The sequence below is a fragment of the Nannobrachium achirus genome (genome assembly GCF_963921795.1).
Source record: "Nannobrachium achirus genome assembly, chromosome: 6".
Lineage (NCBI taxonomy): Eukaryota > Metazoa > Chordata > Actinopteri > Myctophiformes > Myctophidae > Nannobrachium > Nannobrachium achirus.
This window is the reverse complement of record NC_137815.1, coordinates 28365750-28382026: the sequence shown is the minus strand read 5'-3', so window position 1 is coordinate 28382026 and position 16277 is coordinate 28365750. Positions and strand designations below refer to the sequence as shown.

The window sequence follows — 16277 nt, the reverse complement described above, 5'->3', positions numbered from 1 at the left end:
GAGTGCCGCAAGAAATGTGTGCAAGAAACCTATGTTTCCATGTCAGTGGTTTTCAAACCTTTTCATGTGAAGGACCCCCAAAATGATATGTATTTGGCCACGGACCCCAATCTCAAAATATTTAGTTCCAGGGACCCCCCAGAAGCAAAATTTGAGTTACAAATGTTTGCTTGAAAAATACATATATTCAAAGATTTGCACACATTTTCGTGACTTTTCAAAAATAGCAGATCTACAAGCTCGCACTGTGAGCTTGTATATCTGTTATTTTTCAATAGCTAAAGTTACTAGGGCCCCTCCACCTTGGGCCCTAGTAACTCAGTCCCACTCCCCCCCCCCCCCCCCCCTTGTGACGCCCCTGCATCTCATCTAACTAAGAGCTCATCAGGAACTCAACTTTGTCATTGACCACTTACATCTCTCCACCATGTAACCTTGTAATAACTACCCAGCACACTGGTTCTCAACTTGTGGGCCAGGACACCAAGGTGTGTCCCCAAGTTATTTTGGGGGGGTCCCCAGATGATTAGCTTAATGTGCAACATTAAGGACCTTTGCCTTGCCTCTAGGACCTTTTTAACACTCAAAAAATAAAAAATAAACTATTATTATACTATATATTGGCCAAATTGTCAAATATTACCTGAGAAAGAATTTTGGGTTAGGGTTAGGCATTGTGATCATGTACATTGCCTTTTTTTTTTTTTTACAATATTTATCTGTAGAGTCAAACTAGATTTTATGCCTCAACTCCTGCAATTCCAAGTGCTTGCCAGGGTGGGGGGTGCCCAGTTCAAATATGATTTATTTTGGGAGGAAAATAGTTTGCGAACCAACAGCTGATTAATTTAGTGTAGATTCTAGGGCGGAGGGATTAGAATGTTTGTTGTGCTGCAGTGTTGGAACGGAAGCCTGAACTCTGCCTCTGCAGTGGTTTTAAGTCCCTGAACTGTTTGTGATTACCAACTCTAGCTGATGCTGCTGCCTGCCAGGCATGAAAACAAAACACAGTGCGTAGGCTGACAGTGGAGCAGTGGCAGCAGATTATATGAGGGAGCAGGGACGTGCAGAGAATGTTAGAGAGGAAGGGGCTGAAATGTCAAAGAGGGCCTTTTGGTGAAAATATCGAAAATAGCAGACCTCCAAGCTCACAACGCGTCGCGCTGCGACACAGCTTCTGAACAACTTTACCCATTTAGAACGGGTACACATTATTGTGTATCATTATTTTATGCTTTAACTATTGAAAAATAGCAGATATACAAGCTCAGAGCACGGCACTGAGTGCCGCGCTGCGAGCTTGTAGATCTGCTATTTTTGAAACATTTTGAAAATTAGAATTTTGACCCGATTCTATAAGTGTCTTTTGAATCCTTCTAAGGTTTTTTGAAAAACCTGTTTCTATGTCAGCAATCTGGCCAGCCATCGTCAAAGAAAAGGTCCTTTTCACTTAACTGGAGCTCAGTTAGTCTGTTCTTGAGAGACTACTATGTCAGTGGTTCGCAAACCTTTTCATGTGAAGGACCCCCAAAATGATATTTGTTTGGTCACGGACCTCCATCTCAAAATATTTAGTTCCAGGGACCACCCAGAAGCGAAATTTGAGTTACAAATCTTCGCTTTGAAAATACATATATTCAAAGATTTGCACACATTTTCACGACTTTTTCAAAAATAGCAGATCTACAAGCTCGCTGTGAGCTTGTATATCTGCTATTTTTCTCTGGTTAAAGCATTCAATAATTCTAGGCCTAAAATTAACAACCTTTCTCTGTCCCAGTAACACTCTTGCTAGCTAGCACCAGTAAATAGGACGTAACCTGAGATTTTCTGTCAGACGCCGGCACCCACTTTTGTTGAATATGTGTCCCATTTCGCCTCTAGTGGCTCCAATTGGGATGGCCTATCTTCATAAATGAAACATATGTGGTCAGGCTGCTGTTGTAGAGGAGGATAAACAGTAAAGACTGCCTCCTGCTGTTGGGGGAGATGATGGCAGGCAGTCATAAACAACACAGCAGATACAGTAAAGTCTGCCTCTTGCCAACAAGCAGCACTAATCAATCAAACACCAACAACTGCCTTCATACAGAGGCTAAAATGACGAGCTAGACTCCCCTCATTACTGCAGCGATGCTAATGAGCTCTGTGTGTATATTGTAATGTTTCGCGCACCGAGCGGGAGATGAACCCCGGTCTCCAGACAAACTCCCTCAATAGCGCCCCTTTGCCAAAAAAGGGCATTTTGGTATTGCAGCTTAAAAGGCTTAGAATGACAGACAGATAGAACATGAAAATTCAACTTCTGAGTAGTTGTTCAGGCTTAAACCTGTTAAAAAAATGTAATATGGGCCAATATTTATCCACCTCTTTCCGCGGGAGTTTGCTGGAGGCGACTGGAGATTATTTGGACCACACTTCCGGTTTAACAGCAGACATACAAGCTCACGTCGCGTCGCAGATGCAGCCTGTTGTGAGCTTGTAAATCACACTCGGCTGCGGCGCCGGAGGCTCGGTACAGCGTCTGCGCAATGCACTATGGGGCGTTGGAAACTCGTGGATATATTTGCGTGGTGATCCAGTGTGGCCTGCTGGCCACCCCTGAGGGCCCTGATGATCAAAGGGAACATCATCTACTGCAGGGGTCTTCAACAGGGGGTCCGCGACCCCTAGGGGGTCCGCGGAGGTACTGCAGGGGGTCCGCGAAATTATTGCTAAAAAAAAAAAAAAAAGACTTCAAAAAATGTTTTTTTTTTTTTTTTTTTTTTTCATTTTTCACATTTATGTTAAAAAATAAATCATGATTCTATCCATTTTGAATAGCTTGAATACATGATTACTATGCAATTGACAGATTGTTGATATTATTGACATTGGTTCTCAGTTAATAGTAGTATGTTTAGAAATGGTAGTGGTACGGCCCACCCTGCTTGCTGTAACTTGTACATGTTTAAAATAAAAAAATTGTCGTAGCCCCGACCCCCCCACCCTACGAGGTGGTAGGGGGTCCCTGCTCCATCTCCCCATCAGTTTGGGGGTCCCCGGCCTGAAAACGTTGAAGACCCCTGATCTACTGTGTGTTCACCTGGTGTCGTTGCCTTCCTTGCAGCTCTGACCAGCTTCGACGTGGTGATCCAGTACGGCCTGGCCACCCCAGAGGGCCTGGCGGTGGACTGGATCGCTGGGAACATCTACTGGGTGGAGAGCAACCTGGACCAGATCGAGGTGGCCAAGCTGGACGGAACCATGAGGACCACTCTGCTGGCCGGAGAGGTGGAGCACCCCAGGGCCATCGCCTTGGACCCCCGCGACGGGTCAGTATAGGACAGGGTTCCCCAATAGGCGGCCCGCGGGCCATTTGCGGCCCGTGGGGGGCTACTGTCTGGCCCCCACCAACCCCAGTAATAATGGTGGTATAAGAGCAGTAACAACACTAGCATATCGTCGTTGTCGGCTGGAAATCTCGTATCTCCACATTTTACGTTCTTTCGCAAATCATACAAGGCCGTCGCGCAAAAGTAGTGAAAACAGAAGATCTACAAGCACACAACGCCTCGCGGTGCGAGGCGTTGTGTGCTTGTAGATCGGCTGTTTTCACTAGTTTAAATCATTTTTAAAATGATAAATGCAAAACGAACGGTTTTGGAGATTTTCACCCGACAACGACGATATCTGAACTGTCGATGGAGTAGCAGGAACGCCACCGTCGCCCCCTGCAATGTTGTGGCCCTCAGCTTGGTACCCTAGACATAATTCGGCCCGTGGGGAAAACTAATTGGTTAACCCTGGTATAGGAGACATTTTTACGGGTCCCTTCATTTTGTTTTTGATTACGATTGTTTCAAAACATTTTCAAAAAACCTTCCTAAAAAGTTGCACCAGTGTGAAGTGAGTGGTGCAAACAGGACACACATGCATATCTCCTTGTAAGGGCCGTTCTGTCTGTGACGTCAGTAACTTTATGTTTATGAGAACATGCTCATACATTTCTGTACTAAATCAGACAGAGTGAAGCGTAGGAGCGGTTTGCACCGCTCAAAAAGAAATCCTTCATGAATTAAAGACAAAATTCAATGATTTATTTTTCAATAATTTCATTAAGAAATCAAAGAAATTACATAAATTAAAAAAAATGTTTAAGAAGTTTGGGAAGTTTGAGAACCTCTGGTATAGCAGTTTGCAAAAAAAGTTCAATACAAGGTCTGCTATAAAGAGGATTTAAACCCAAGAAAGCGCTATGGCTTGTTTCCATTGGGGTATGGGGTCCTTTGTATATTAAACAGTGTTTGTCTGTAGAGTATTTACAGTATATTATGTACTGTATGTCAGTGGTTCTCAAAGTGGGGTCCGGGCACCACTAAGCTCCAGGGGCGGAGGGGGACATGACTCCTGCTGCTGTCCGCTTTGAGTAAATGAGGAAGTGATCCGCGGTGGAAATCGAGTGATAAATCATAGCGATTTTATAATTATAATGGATAAGCCTAAACAAAACAGTTCACATGAACAATACTGAAAATAAGATATCTGAACGGCTACATTTATTTTATATACAAGTAACATGTCATGAACCAGCACAGTTTTGGGTTATGGGCTATGTTCTGGATGATGCTGCAGAATTCTGTCCTGACATGACATGTCAGGACATTCCTGGATATACTTTGAAATTAGAAAAATATTTTTCCAGTACTGGAAAAGTTTTGGAATTTATCTAGGGTCCTGGAAGATCCTGGAAAAAATATCTGTGCATTGTCTTTGGTTATTGATTTTGTTAATACCTCTGAAATGACAAATTAAACATGGGCCAAATTGTCAAATATTAGAGGCAGAAATTGTGAAAATAGCCGATCTACATGCTCACAACGCCTCGCAACGTTGTGAGCATGTAGATCTGCTATTTTCACAATAGAACCGTGTTATACAAAATTCCTCAGCTCTTAGTGCTCGTCGGGGGGGGGGGGGGTCCGGGGGGGTCCCCAGTTAAAACATGATTATTTCGGGGGTCACGGCCTGAAAAGGTTGAGAACCACTGCAAGTAACATGTCATGAACCAGCACAGTTTTGCCCAGGCTTTATCTTTCTTCCGATCGCTATGTTCTGGATGATGCTGCAGTATTCTGTCCTGTATTATAAATGGGTTATATAATGACGATACTGTTTTGTTATGCTCCAGTATCCTGTTCTGGACGGACTGGGACGCCAGCATGCCCAGGATCGAGGCGGCGTCCATGAGCGGAGAGGGCAGGAAGACCATCCACAAGGAGACGGGCAACGGAGGCTGGCCCAACGGACTGACCGTGGACTATCTGGAGAGAAGGATCCTCTGGATCGATGCCAGGTCAGCACACGCTAGGGCATTCACCAAATATTCGAATATTCGGATATCAAAGTCACTATTCGACGTTGTTCACCGAAGTCGAATATTCGCTTATTTTTTTTATTGTTTTCTCTTTAAAGGTGATACACCATGAAATTTCACTTTTCCTATTTTAAAACCTTTTTTTGGGGTCCCACTAGCACGTTCTATCCTCACAAAGTCCCATTTCAGACCGAAGAATGAATAATGCTCTATACCAGGGGTTCTCAAACCTTTTTAGGCCATGACCCCCAAAATAAACATATTTGAACTGGGGACCTCCACCCTGACAAGCACTTGGAATTGTAGATATTACGTTTAATGTGACTTGTTTCTGCAGATAAATATTGTGAAAATAGCGGATCTTCTACATGCTTGTAGACAGCGCCGGCGGGCCGTATACGCAGACTACGCACTCTGCGTAGGGCCCCCGCCAATCAAAAGGCCCCCCACCGCCCCCTCCTCAGCAGAAAAGAACTACTGCTGCATAATCGTTTTCAAACCGAAATCGCGATGCGAAATCTCGCGATTAGCGAATCGCAAAGGCCACGGTTTCTCTGCGAAGTAGACTTCCCAAGCAATATGGAGACGTTTTAAAATCCCTTCATAATTGACTAAGCACGATCAAATCAAACTGTGGTGACTTTCTTTGCTTCCGCGCATCTCCACATCGCTGAAAGAGAAAGTGAATGTGATGTTTTGGCACAGTGTGCAGGAGCATGGGAACAGCATGGGAACTAGGGGTGCTGCAGGTGTTCCAGCACCCCTATGGGGAAGATTTCATTTTTTATTTAAATAAGAAAAGAACAAATCAAACATAGCAAAAATAAGTTGCCTGTTGTTGTCGTTTTTGGAGCTGTGTGGAACACAAGCTCCCTATACGTGGCCGTGTGTGTGGGTCTGTCTGTCTCCGTGTCTCCGTCCGTGTCTGTCTGTCTGTAGCCTGCAGTAACCTTTTCTGGCCACACATGTTAAGGGAGGGGCGCTGTTACACACACACACACACACACACACACACACACACACACACACACACACACACACACACACACAGCTCCACTTCGAACAGAGGTTCGATTTTTTATTTATTCATTTATATATATTATATATATATATATATATATATTTGCATTATAAAATGGATAAAAAAAACGATAAAAAATATTAGGCCTATTATTTTTTTGCGGGCGCTCACTACGCTCGCGCCTGCAGGAAGGCCCAATAGCAGGATCATGCTTAGGGCCCCCATGGGCCCAGAAACGGCTCTGCTTGTAGATCGGCTATTTTCACAATGTTCACCTCTTGCTTACTTAATATTTGACAGTTTGGACAGTCCTGACGAATATTCGACTATTCGAATACTTTGAGGGTGAATAATTCGAATACTAAAAATCACTATTCGTGAATGCCCTAGCACACGCACACGCACACGCACACACACACACACACACACACACACACACACACACGCACACACACACACACACACACACACACACACACACACACAGACTGACCGTGGACTATCTGGAGAGAAGGATCCCCTGGATCGATGCCAGGTCAGGACGCTCTGAGAACACGCATAAGCGATTAAGCGCATACACGCATAACCGCAAGCATGCACACACGCAGGCACGCATGTGGTGGAACGCATTTTTTTACTTTACACAGAGTATTTTAAATGTTCTACTCCACTATTGTTTGATTGATTGAATACTTTATTTAAGGTTTGCAAAAAAAGAACACACACACAGAAAAAAATAAATAAAACAGTATCTTCTAATCTATACAAGAGTATGCTAAAAATGATTTAACCCAAGAAAGCGATGTAACACGTTGTGAGCTTGTAGATCTGCTGAAATGGTACATTCTACATAATTACTACTTTTACTTTTGGTATATGAATACTTTCGTTCTTTTACTCTATTTTTTATACCCGACTTTTACTTTCTACATTGTGATATTTATACTTTTACCGTTGTGAGTAATTCTTCCACCACTGCACGCTCACACGCACGCACGCACGCACGCACGCACGCACGCACGCACGCATGCGTGCACAATTTTATATAATTTATTCATATCCACATAAACGATTCAAAACAAGGACACAAATATTGACACAGTGCTGTAAATAATAAAAGTAGCAGTCAGCAAATCCAGGACAGATTCCCCAAACACCCCTCAGGGTTATTAGTAACAGTGTCTTCGCCTTCTTTGGCGGTTACTAGAAAAGATTGCACAGAATTTGGCAAGCCGTTTTAGCTGCTTTTTTGGCATCTCAAGTTGTTGGACGCCTCTTATACTTTCAACCACACACGCACGCACGCACGCACGCACGCACGCACGCACGCACGCACGCACGCACGCACACACACACACACACACTGCATTTAGTTGAACTTTGCGCCTAGGGGTCATCAATATGTCCATACAGTGTCTGTGGAAAATGTTCTGTTTTACACACCATTATAATGTTCTTATTTTGAACACAATGACTGAATGTCAATTCTCCAGGTTTTCTTCATAACTTTAATTGCAAGGACCCCCATAACTATAACAGAGTTACATACCCGTTATGGTCATTCAGTGCTATCTTCATGTGTTTTCTGGTAATATTAGCGTCCACTAATTTTCTGTCTGTGGCAAAAAAAAAAAAAAAATCCACCACAACAAGCCAACACAGCGATGAACCCCGTTTCCCACACATTTTCAATTATTGCCATTCTTCCCACGATTCACCCCCAGGTCTGACGCCATTTATTCGGCCAAGTACGACGGCTCTGGTCTGATCGAGGTGCTGAGGGGACACGAGTACCTGTCGCACCCCTTCGCCGTCACCATGTACGGCGGGGAGGTTTACTGGACGGACTGGAGGACCAACACGCTGGCCAAGGCCAACAAGTGGACGGGGGGCAACGTGACGGTGGTCCAGAGGACCAACACACAGCCCTTTGACCTGCAGGTGTACCACCCTTCAAGACAACCTCAGGGTGAGATGATGTATGCGCACGTATTAGTAAGGGAATATCTTAAAAAGTCCTGGAATAAATTCCTTACCAAAACATTTCTTCACCAATGTGTTCGTAAAGGTGTCTTGTGACACATCCCACAAAGACTGAAATTCAGTTTCCCTAGGAGAATCCGTGACAGCTGCTGAAAGTTGGCGTCCCATTAACTTAACTATACAGGAAAAAACACGCCAAAATAAATATGCTTTAAGTAGCATGTGAGGGGTCAAACAAGGAGTTTTTCATGATTCTGAATCGATTGCAAGCATTTGTTTTGCACAAAAAACATTCCTTGGGCTAAAGGCGGCTCCCACCATTTTTTTCTTTTTTTTTCAAAATAGCTGCCAACTCGGGAAACTCGGGCCTGGCGGCCTCTAACAACGGTAATAACTCGGGAAACTCGGGAGGGGGCAGCAAATGAGTTAATTTAATGGGACCCCAACTTTCCGCAGCTGTCACGGATTCTCCTATGGAAACTGAATGTCAGTCTTTGTGAGATGTGTTACTAGACACCTTTACAAACACATTGGTGAAGAAAGATTTTGGTAAGGAATTTGTTACAGGATATGACACTATTTCTGAAGATATTCCCTTCCTATATGCACAGTGGTGGACAACATACCCAACCCCAGTACTTGAGTCAAATTGATACTCCTTGTCAAATATTACTCTAATACAAATTGCCCAGTTACATTGTGTGCTTTCATAGTGCCAGACTGCCAGTGTAGCGGCTTGTGTCGCTAAAACCGACATGGTGGCATGGACTCAGAGCCCGTTGTGAGCATCCTGATGGCCTGGCTGTAGAAACTGTCCCTTAGTCTGACACACTGATAGAGCTGTCACACCTAAATCAATACAGCTTTCACAAATTCATCTCAGACAGCCTGCTGTTGATTTCAACAACAGACCTGACACACGCGTATGCGTGCGTGCGCACGCACGCACGCACGCACGCACGCACGCACGCACGCACGCACGCACGCACGCACGCACGCACACACACACACACACACGCACACGCACACACACACCATCATGATGATGACTCACTGCCCCCCCCCCTCGTCCTCCAAATACCTCTACATTTTACTGCATGCAATGTGTGTGTGTGTGTGTGTGTGTGTGTGTGTGTGTGTGTGTGTGTGTGCGTGTGCGTGTGCGTGCGCGCTACCTTGTTTTATTGTCGCCGTGTTGTGACAAGGTGACAATAAAACCCGGTGAACCTGTCATGTGTGTGACATGTTAGTTATAGTACATCCAGTCCGCTTTATTTACGACTCCAGTCCACACACCACGGGCAACCAGGGGAACTTTGTTTGATTGACGGTTCCTAATAATCCCGAGTGAGTCATCTTGGAACACCTGGTCAGTGTTGGGAAAAGTACTCATTTAAGTAAAAGTATCAATACTGCAGAATGTACTTAAAGTATCAAAAGTAGAAAGTACTCTTTTCAAATGTATCCACCTGTTTCCGCGGGAGTTTGCTGGAGATTATTTGGACCTGTTTGGACCACACTTCCGGTTTAACAGCAGACATACAAGCTCACGTCGTGTCGCAGATGCAACTCGTTGTGAGCTTGTAAATCACACTCGGCTGCGGCGTCGGAAGCTCGGTACAGCGTCTGCGCAATGCACTATAGGGCGTTGGAAACTCGTGGATATAATTATTTTTTAAAATAGCAGATCTACAAGCTCACAATATGTCTCATCGCGATGCATTGTCATCTTGTAGATTGGCTATTTTCAAATCTAAATGTATATAACCTAGGGCTGAAGTGGAAATTTGTATTGTTTTATAATGAAAATCAAAATCTACAGTAACTTGTATCTAGTCACAAATAATTGTATTTGTAGTTGAGTAAAAGTACCATATTTACCACTGAGATGTAGTGGACTAGAAGTAAAAGTACAGAAAATTGAAAATACTCCAGTGAAGTAAAAATACCTCAGAATTGTACTTGTTGTAAGTACAGTACTTGAGTAAACATACTTAGTTACTTTACACCACTGCTGACTGTCACCAACGTACATACCATAATATGTCCAACATTCTTTATGTTTATTGGTAAATTAATATACCCTATAAGAGTGTCATACACATTAATCAAAAAATGCTGATCACAATGTGATTGAAAATGGTTATATATCGTCACTGTCGGGCAGAAACCTTGTATCTCCAAGTTTCAAATTTGTACGTTTTTTCACAAGGTAAAGCCCTGCTTCATCATACAATGCCGTCGCACAATCAGGGGCGGGCATTTGCTCTACGCAGACTACGCAACTGCGTAGAGCCCCTAGGCAGAGGGGGCCCCCTGCTGGGCTCATTATTCTGAGCATTTAGAAAAAAAAAGTAAGTCTCTAGCCCATTCCTGTCAAAAGTTATGATTTTTTAAAGAATTGACCAACTGCTCACTGGAGTCAATAGGTTTCACACACAGATCAAACTTCCTTCGCCAAACAGGAAGTGCCCTTCACCAAACAGGAAGTGCCTCTATATCTCATGAACCGTTTGTCGTACAGACTCGGGGCTGGTGTCATATGACTTGATTAAGAGTCCTTAACCTTAATTGGCGCTTCCTTTGCCAAACAGGAAGTGCCCTTCGCCAAACAGGAAGTGCCTCTATATCTCATGAACCGTTTGTCGTACAGACTTGTGGCTGGTGTCATATGACTTCATTAAGAGTCCTTCACCTTAATTGGTTTAACTTAGTCCCATCCCCTCTTCTGATTGGCTGTTGCCCCTTGTGACGTGGGTAGAGCTGCGAGGGCCCGGTCATTGCTGCTTGCAGCTTTAATTTTATCTAAATTTTGAAAAATAATAATTAAAAAGGAATTGTAAAAATATCATTTTAAAGTATTATTATTCACTGATATTCCCTTATTGTTATTAAAATAATTATTGTCCTGCATCAAATATGTCCTGTATAAAAATATACATATAGGCCTACTCTGTATACCTTTGATTACCTTACTTTATCTTACTGTACTCTTCTTAAATTAATCAAATAGATCCAAAATGATTGTGGTTAGGTATTTAAAACCAACCATAATGACAACAAATAGGCTTCCTCTGCCTCTGCTCTTTATTGTCTTGTCAAGTTCATTGTCTTGTCATGCTAAATCATCACTTTTTCAGAATAGGTATTGAGTTGGAGGGTGGCATTTTTAATTCCTGCACTTCGCATGCGCGCATACTGTTTTTTCACGCATACCTATTTTTCACGCGCGCTCATGGGGGGGCCTCTTTTACTACCTTTGTGGGGAGCCCCCAGTTTATAAAAACCGCCCCTGCGCACAATGGTAGTGAAAACAGCAGATCTACAAGCACGCACACAGCGCCTCGCGGTGCGAGGCGTTGTGTGCTTGTAGATCGACTGTTTTCACTAGTTTAAATCATTTTTGGACATACAAGGTTTCCACCCGACAACGACGATAACTGTCTGTGGGTTTTATGAATATTGAACCAATGAAAAAGTAGCAGCAAAACATGAACGTTTCGACCTTGCAGTCTTTGTCAAGTTGACATGTTTTTGTTTCAGCGCCAATAGACAGAGGATGTGCAGTACTTTTGTCTTTCACTGTACTAATTGTACCCATCCAATCCAATACGGAACTAAAACTTCCTGTGTTTGGCCGCTAGTTGCGCTGTTTCCCCCCCGTGAGGTACCAAAAAGAATTTGTCTACATTGGACCCCATTTGTTTTCCCCTTTGATTTTCTAACCTTAATAAACGTTGTCATAAATACTTTATGGTTCCTGTCGCTAGTGAAAAACTCCCTTTCAATTAGCCTGGTTAATAAACCAGACTGCACAACACCACCCCCTGTTGGTAGTGGTGGTGTTGTGTAGTCTGGCCCTTCACATTAAATAACCTTTTTCCACCAGCCCTCAGAGAGGGCGAGCCAATCAGGGCTGTAGGCTTGGGGCACGTGGTGGGTGGTGGCCTGGTTCAAAACCATTCAGCCAATCAGGCGAGTCTGTGTGTATTCAAACACATTCCCCCCTCCACTCTTATTACAGACATCAAACAGATTGTAGTCTTTGATGCTTTCAGTGACTAACGAGCTATTGACAGTTGTATGGCTCAATCAATTACAGCAGCTCACAAGCCCTTTGAAGTTCAGAGGGAGCAATTAAGAGCAAGTCAACTTAATTTTTTTTTAAACCACCCCCTGCCCGCCCCCCCAGAAGTGGAATGTCTGCCCGAAATCTCAGACTCTCTTCCCAAAACGAAGTGTGTGATAAAGTCTGACGCTTGCAGTCAGGCTACCTTTCAATCACCATGATATGCGTTTTGAGCAAATATGGTCCCATTTATGTTAAAATTGATGATAAAGTTGCGGGGGGAGTGGCCAACTAAACTGATAGCCTGCTGTGTTCTTCTTCGTGTGCTTTATTTCGGGAGGCTCAACACCACATTCTCCCATGTATCCCTGCGGTTCCATGTGACCGTTGGCAGCCAATAGCATTCCTTATGATTCCTGGGGTACCATTCAAACAATGATGGCGACACCCATACAAGGGACAAAAGAACGTCATTTTCGCAGCATAGAAACCAATGGCTTCGCATCATCCATATTTTTTTTACAGTCTATGATTGTACCTCAATATTTACCCCCCCCCCCCCACCCCCTCTCTCTCTGCAGCTCCTAACCCGTGTGCAGCCAACGACGGCATGGGTCCATGTTCTCACCTGTGTCTCATCAACTACAACCAGACATTCTCCTGTGCCTGTCCCCACCTCATGAAGCTGGGAGCAGACAGACACACCTGTTTTGGTAAATATTATATACATTCACTCCTGTTTTGGTAAATATTATATACATTCACTTGACCTGTTATGGTAAATATTATATACATTCACACCTGTTATGGTAAATATTATATACATTCACACCTGTTATGGTAAATATTATATACATTCACACCTGTTATGGTAAATATTATATACATTCACTTCTGTTATGATAAATATTATATACATTCACACCTGTTATGGTAAATATTATACATTCACACCTGGTATATAATATACTGTCACAATTATTACATAATTTCCTGATAGCAATTATTTACGAGTGGCTGGAGTTTTTACTGTTGTTGTTAGCAGAGTCTGCAGGGCACTGCTGTACCTGTGTGAGTGACAAATAAACCCCTCTTGAAACATCCACACATCCACACCCACACACCACCCACACAGCGTTATTGTTGAAAACATGTCCTTTCCCTGGCCTTTCTCTGGGTTTGCAGAAATGACTCTTCCTCGGCTGCGGAGGTGGAAGAATTTAATCTTTGTCCTTGTCCTGGCAAAATTGTTTATTTCTTTTGAGCGTGCGTGCAAGCGTGCGTGCAAGCAAGTGTGTGTGTGTGTGGTCAGTGTAGGCTACTTGTGTGTAAGAGAACAAGAGAGAAGACAGAGATGGGGAGAGAGAGACAGATTGCGACAAAAAGTCTAAGAGAGAGCAAGAAATCGGGAGAGAGAGAGAGAGAGAGGGAGAAGGAGAGGGAGAGGGAGAGGGAGAGGGAGAGTGACAGAAAGGATTAAAGAATCCTCAGAGTTTTCCTGGCCTTGACATGGTGTCACCATGCAGTGACAGCCAGGCTGGCCGGGGTGTCAGAGCAGAGAAGCTGTTTGTTCAGTGAGAGAGGAGACGTGTTTAGTATTCCAGGCGGCGCGGTCCATTATCTGCCAGGGTAATGAAGCAGCCGTCATCATCATCAGGGCCTCCGCTCCGCTCTGCTCCGCTCTGTGTGAGGATGCAGACATCAGACACAACTCCTCACAGTCTCCTAACAAACCAAGGGCTCTGTTTTGATTGTCTTTAAGTACCAGCTCTTATGCCTTAACTTAAAGGCCTGTCCATACTGTCTCTGACCACTAACCTTTTGTCCGGTTCAACCAGGGACGTGCTGGGCCCCTGATTCAGCCCGGGAAAAAGAGTTGTAGAGGCCCGCATTGCGCGCTATAGAGAGAGATCTCTCTCTATAGCGCTGCTGCTGCTACTCAAAGATTTGCCATTTCAGATCATGATAAGTGACAAGCCAGTGGGCCAATTACGTGAGTTATATTTCGTCACTGTCGGGTGGAAACCTTGTATGTCCAAAACCATTTTAAAAATGATTTAAACAACGCCTCGCGGTGCGAGGCATTGTGTGCTTGTAGATCTGCTGTTTTCACTACTTTTGTGCGACAGCTTTGTATGATGAAGCAGGGCTTTGCTTTGCGAAAAAATGTACACATTTGAAACTTGGGAGATACGATGTTTCTGCCCGACAGTGACGATTTACTTTGTTGGCCGCCCAGCCCCCAAAATGGAACGAAGGCCGACATTTTATTTATTTATTTTTTTCCTAATGGCCGGCCTGGACCGTCCGGGAATGAACCGGCCGTTCGGGAGTTGTCCCGCTTTTCCCAATGGCCAGCACGTCCCTGGGTTCAACTACAAAATGACGTCACTCGCATCTTCTGAAAAGCATTACCCCGAATTAGATTTCGGAAAGCTGCACGTCGGAAAGTCGGAACTCTCAGACGAAAAGTTTGTTGGTCGGAGACAGTATGGACAGGCATTTAAGTTGAGGCATAAGAGCTGCTACATAATAAAATACAGCCCCAAGTGTCTCTGGGCTGATACGGACTGACGGTGTCATTACTTCTTCAGCCCGCTGTCTGTCCTCGCCGTCCTCTGTCTGTCCTCGCCGTCCCCTCCCTGCCCTCTGTCTGTCTGTCGCTAGCGTTGCCATGCCTGCTTATTATAAGCCACTTTGGGCTTGCCACTTTGGGAGCGTAAATAACTTTAGGTCATGTTTTAGTTTGTTGTCAGTCATCAGCTAGGCGGACAGAACCACAAGCCGAAACCACAAGCCGGAACCACCAGTGCCGTGCACCTCCAAAATGATTACCCTAGTTTAAAATTGTATAATCGTTTTGTTTCTTTTGGTATGATAATCTAAGGGGAAATCTGGATTGCGTCATAGAAGAACTATTATAATAAACAAACCACCCAGCGGATCTTACTCAAATGGATACGAAGCATCAAGTGACAATGAAAAAGTACTAATTCATTCAAAGAGCAGTGGTGGAAAAAGTACTCACATTTTTAAAAGTATCAACACTGCTTCCTCCCCTCCCTTGCAGAGTCCCGTCAGTTCCTGCTGTATGCGCGTCAGATCGAGATCCGTGGTGTGGACATCGACAACCCCTACTACAACTACATCATCTCCTTCACGGTGCCGGACATCGACAACGTGACGGTGGTGGACTACGACGCCCTGGAGCAGCGCATCTACTGGTCAGACGTTCGCACGCAGACCATCAAGAGAGCCTTCATCAACGGCACCGGCGTGGAGACTGTGGTGTCTGCGGGTAGGAGGGATGGGTGGGTGGGTGGGTGGATGGATGGATGGATGGATGGATGGATGGATGGATGGCGTGGAGACCGCGGTGCGTATTTTCCGGACTATAAGGCGCACCGGACTATAAGGCGCACTGTCAATGAATGGTCTATTTTCGAACTGTTTTCATATACAGGGTATAAGGCGCACCGGACTATAAGGCGCACATAATAGACGCTACCGTTGCGTTATGCATCCAACAGATGGAGCTGTGCTAAAGGGAATGTCAATGTCAATGAATGATCCATATATAAGGCGCACTGGACTATAAGGCGCACTGTAGTTTTGTGAGAAAATTAAAGGCTTTTAAGTGCACCTTATAGTCCGGAAAATACGGTAATTGTAGTGGAGTACAAATTTGGATCCGAGATGTAGTGGAGTAGAAGTAAAAGGAAAAAGTCCAGTAAGCTAAAAACACCTAAAAATGTACTTAAGTACAGTGAATGTACTTACAGTAGTTAGGTTACACCACTGGAGGGGGCACACAGTACAATAGAGCAGTGGCAATTTTTCGGCTTACA

The 16277-nt window shown here is 44.2% G+C and overlaps 1 protein-coding gene across 1 annotated transcript in view; it reads left to right on the top strand.

Moving 5' to 3' along the window:
* Nucleotides 1-16277, top strand: part of LOC308286965 (low-density lipoprotein receptor-related protein 1-like) — a gene marked incomplete at both ends in the record, with an annotated part of 303935 nt that overhangs the window by 187337 nt on the left and 100321 nt on the right. The window contains 5 exons of the mRNA XM_080728087.1: nucleotides 3110-3314; nucleotides 5171-5335; nucleotides 8102-8346; nucleotides 13011-13142; nucleotides 15500-15727. Of these exons, the coding sequence (XP_080584213.1) occupies nucleotides 3110-3314; nucleotides 5171-5335; nucleotides 8102-8346; nucleotides 13011-13142; nucleotides 15500-15727 (975 nt within the window). The remainder of the gene's footprint in view (nucleotides 1-3109; nucleotides 3315-5170; nucleotides 5336-8101; nucleotides 8347-13010; nucleotides 13143-15499; nucleotides 15728-16277) is intronic.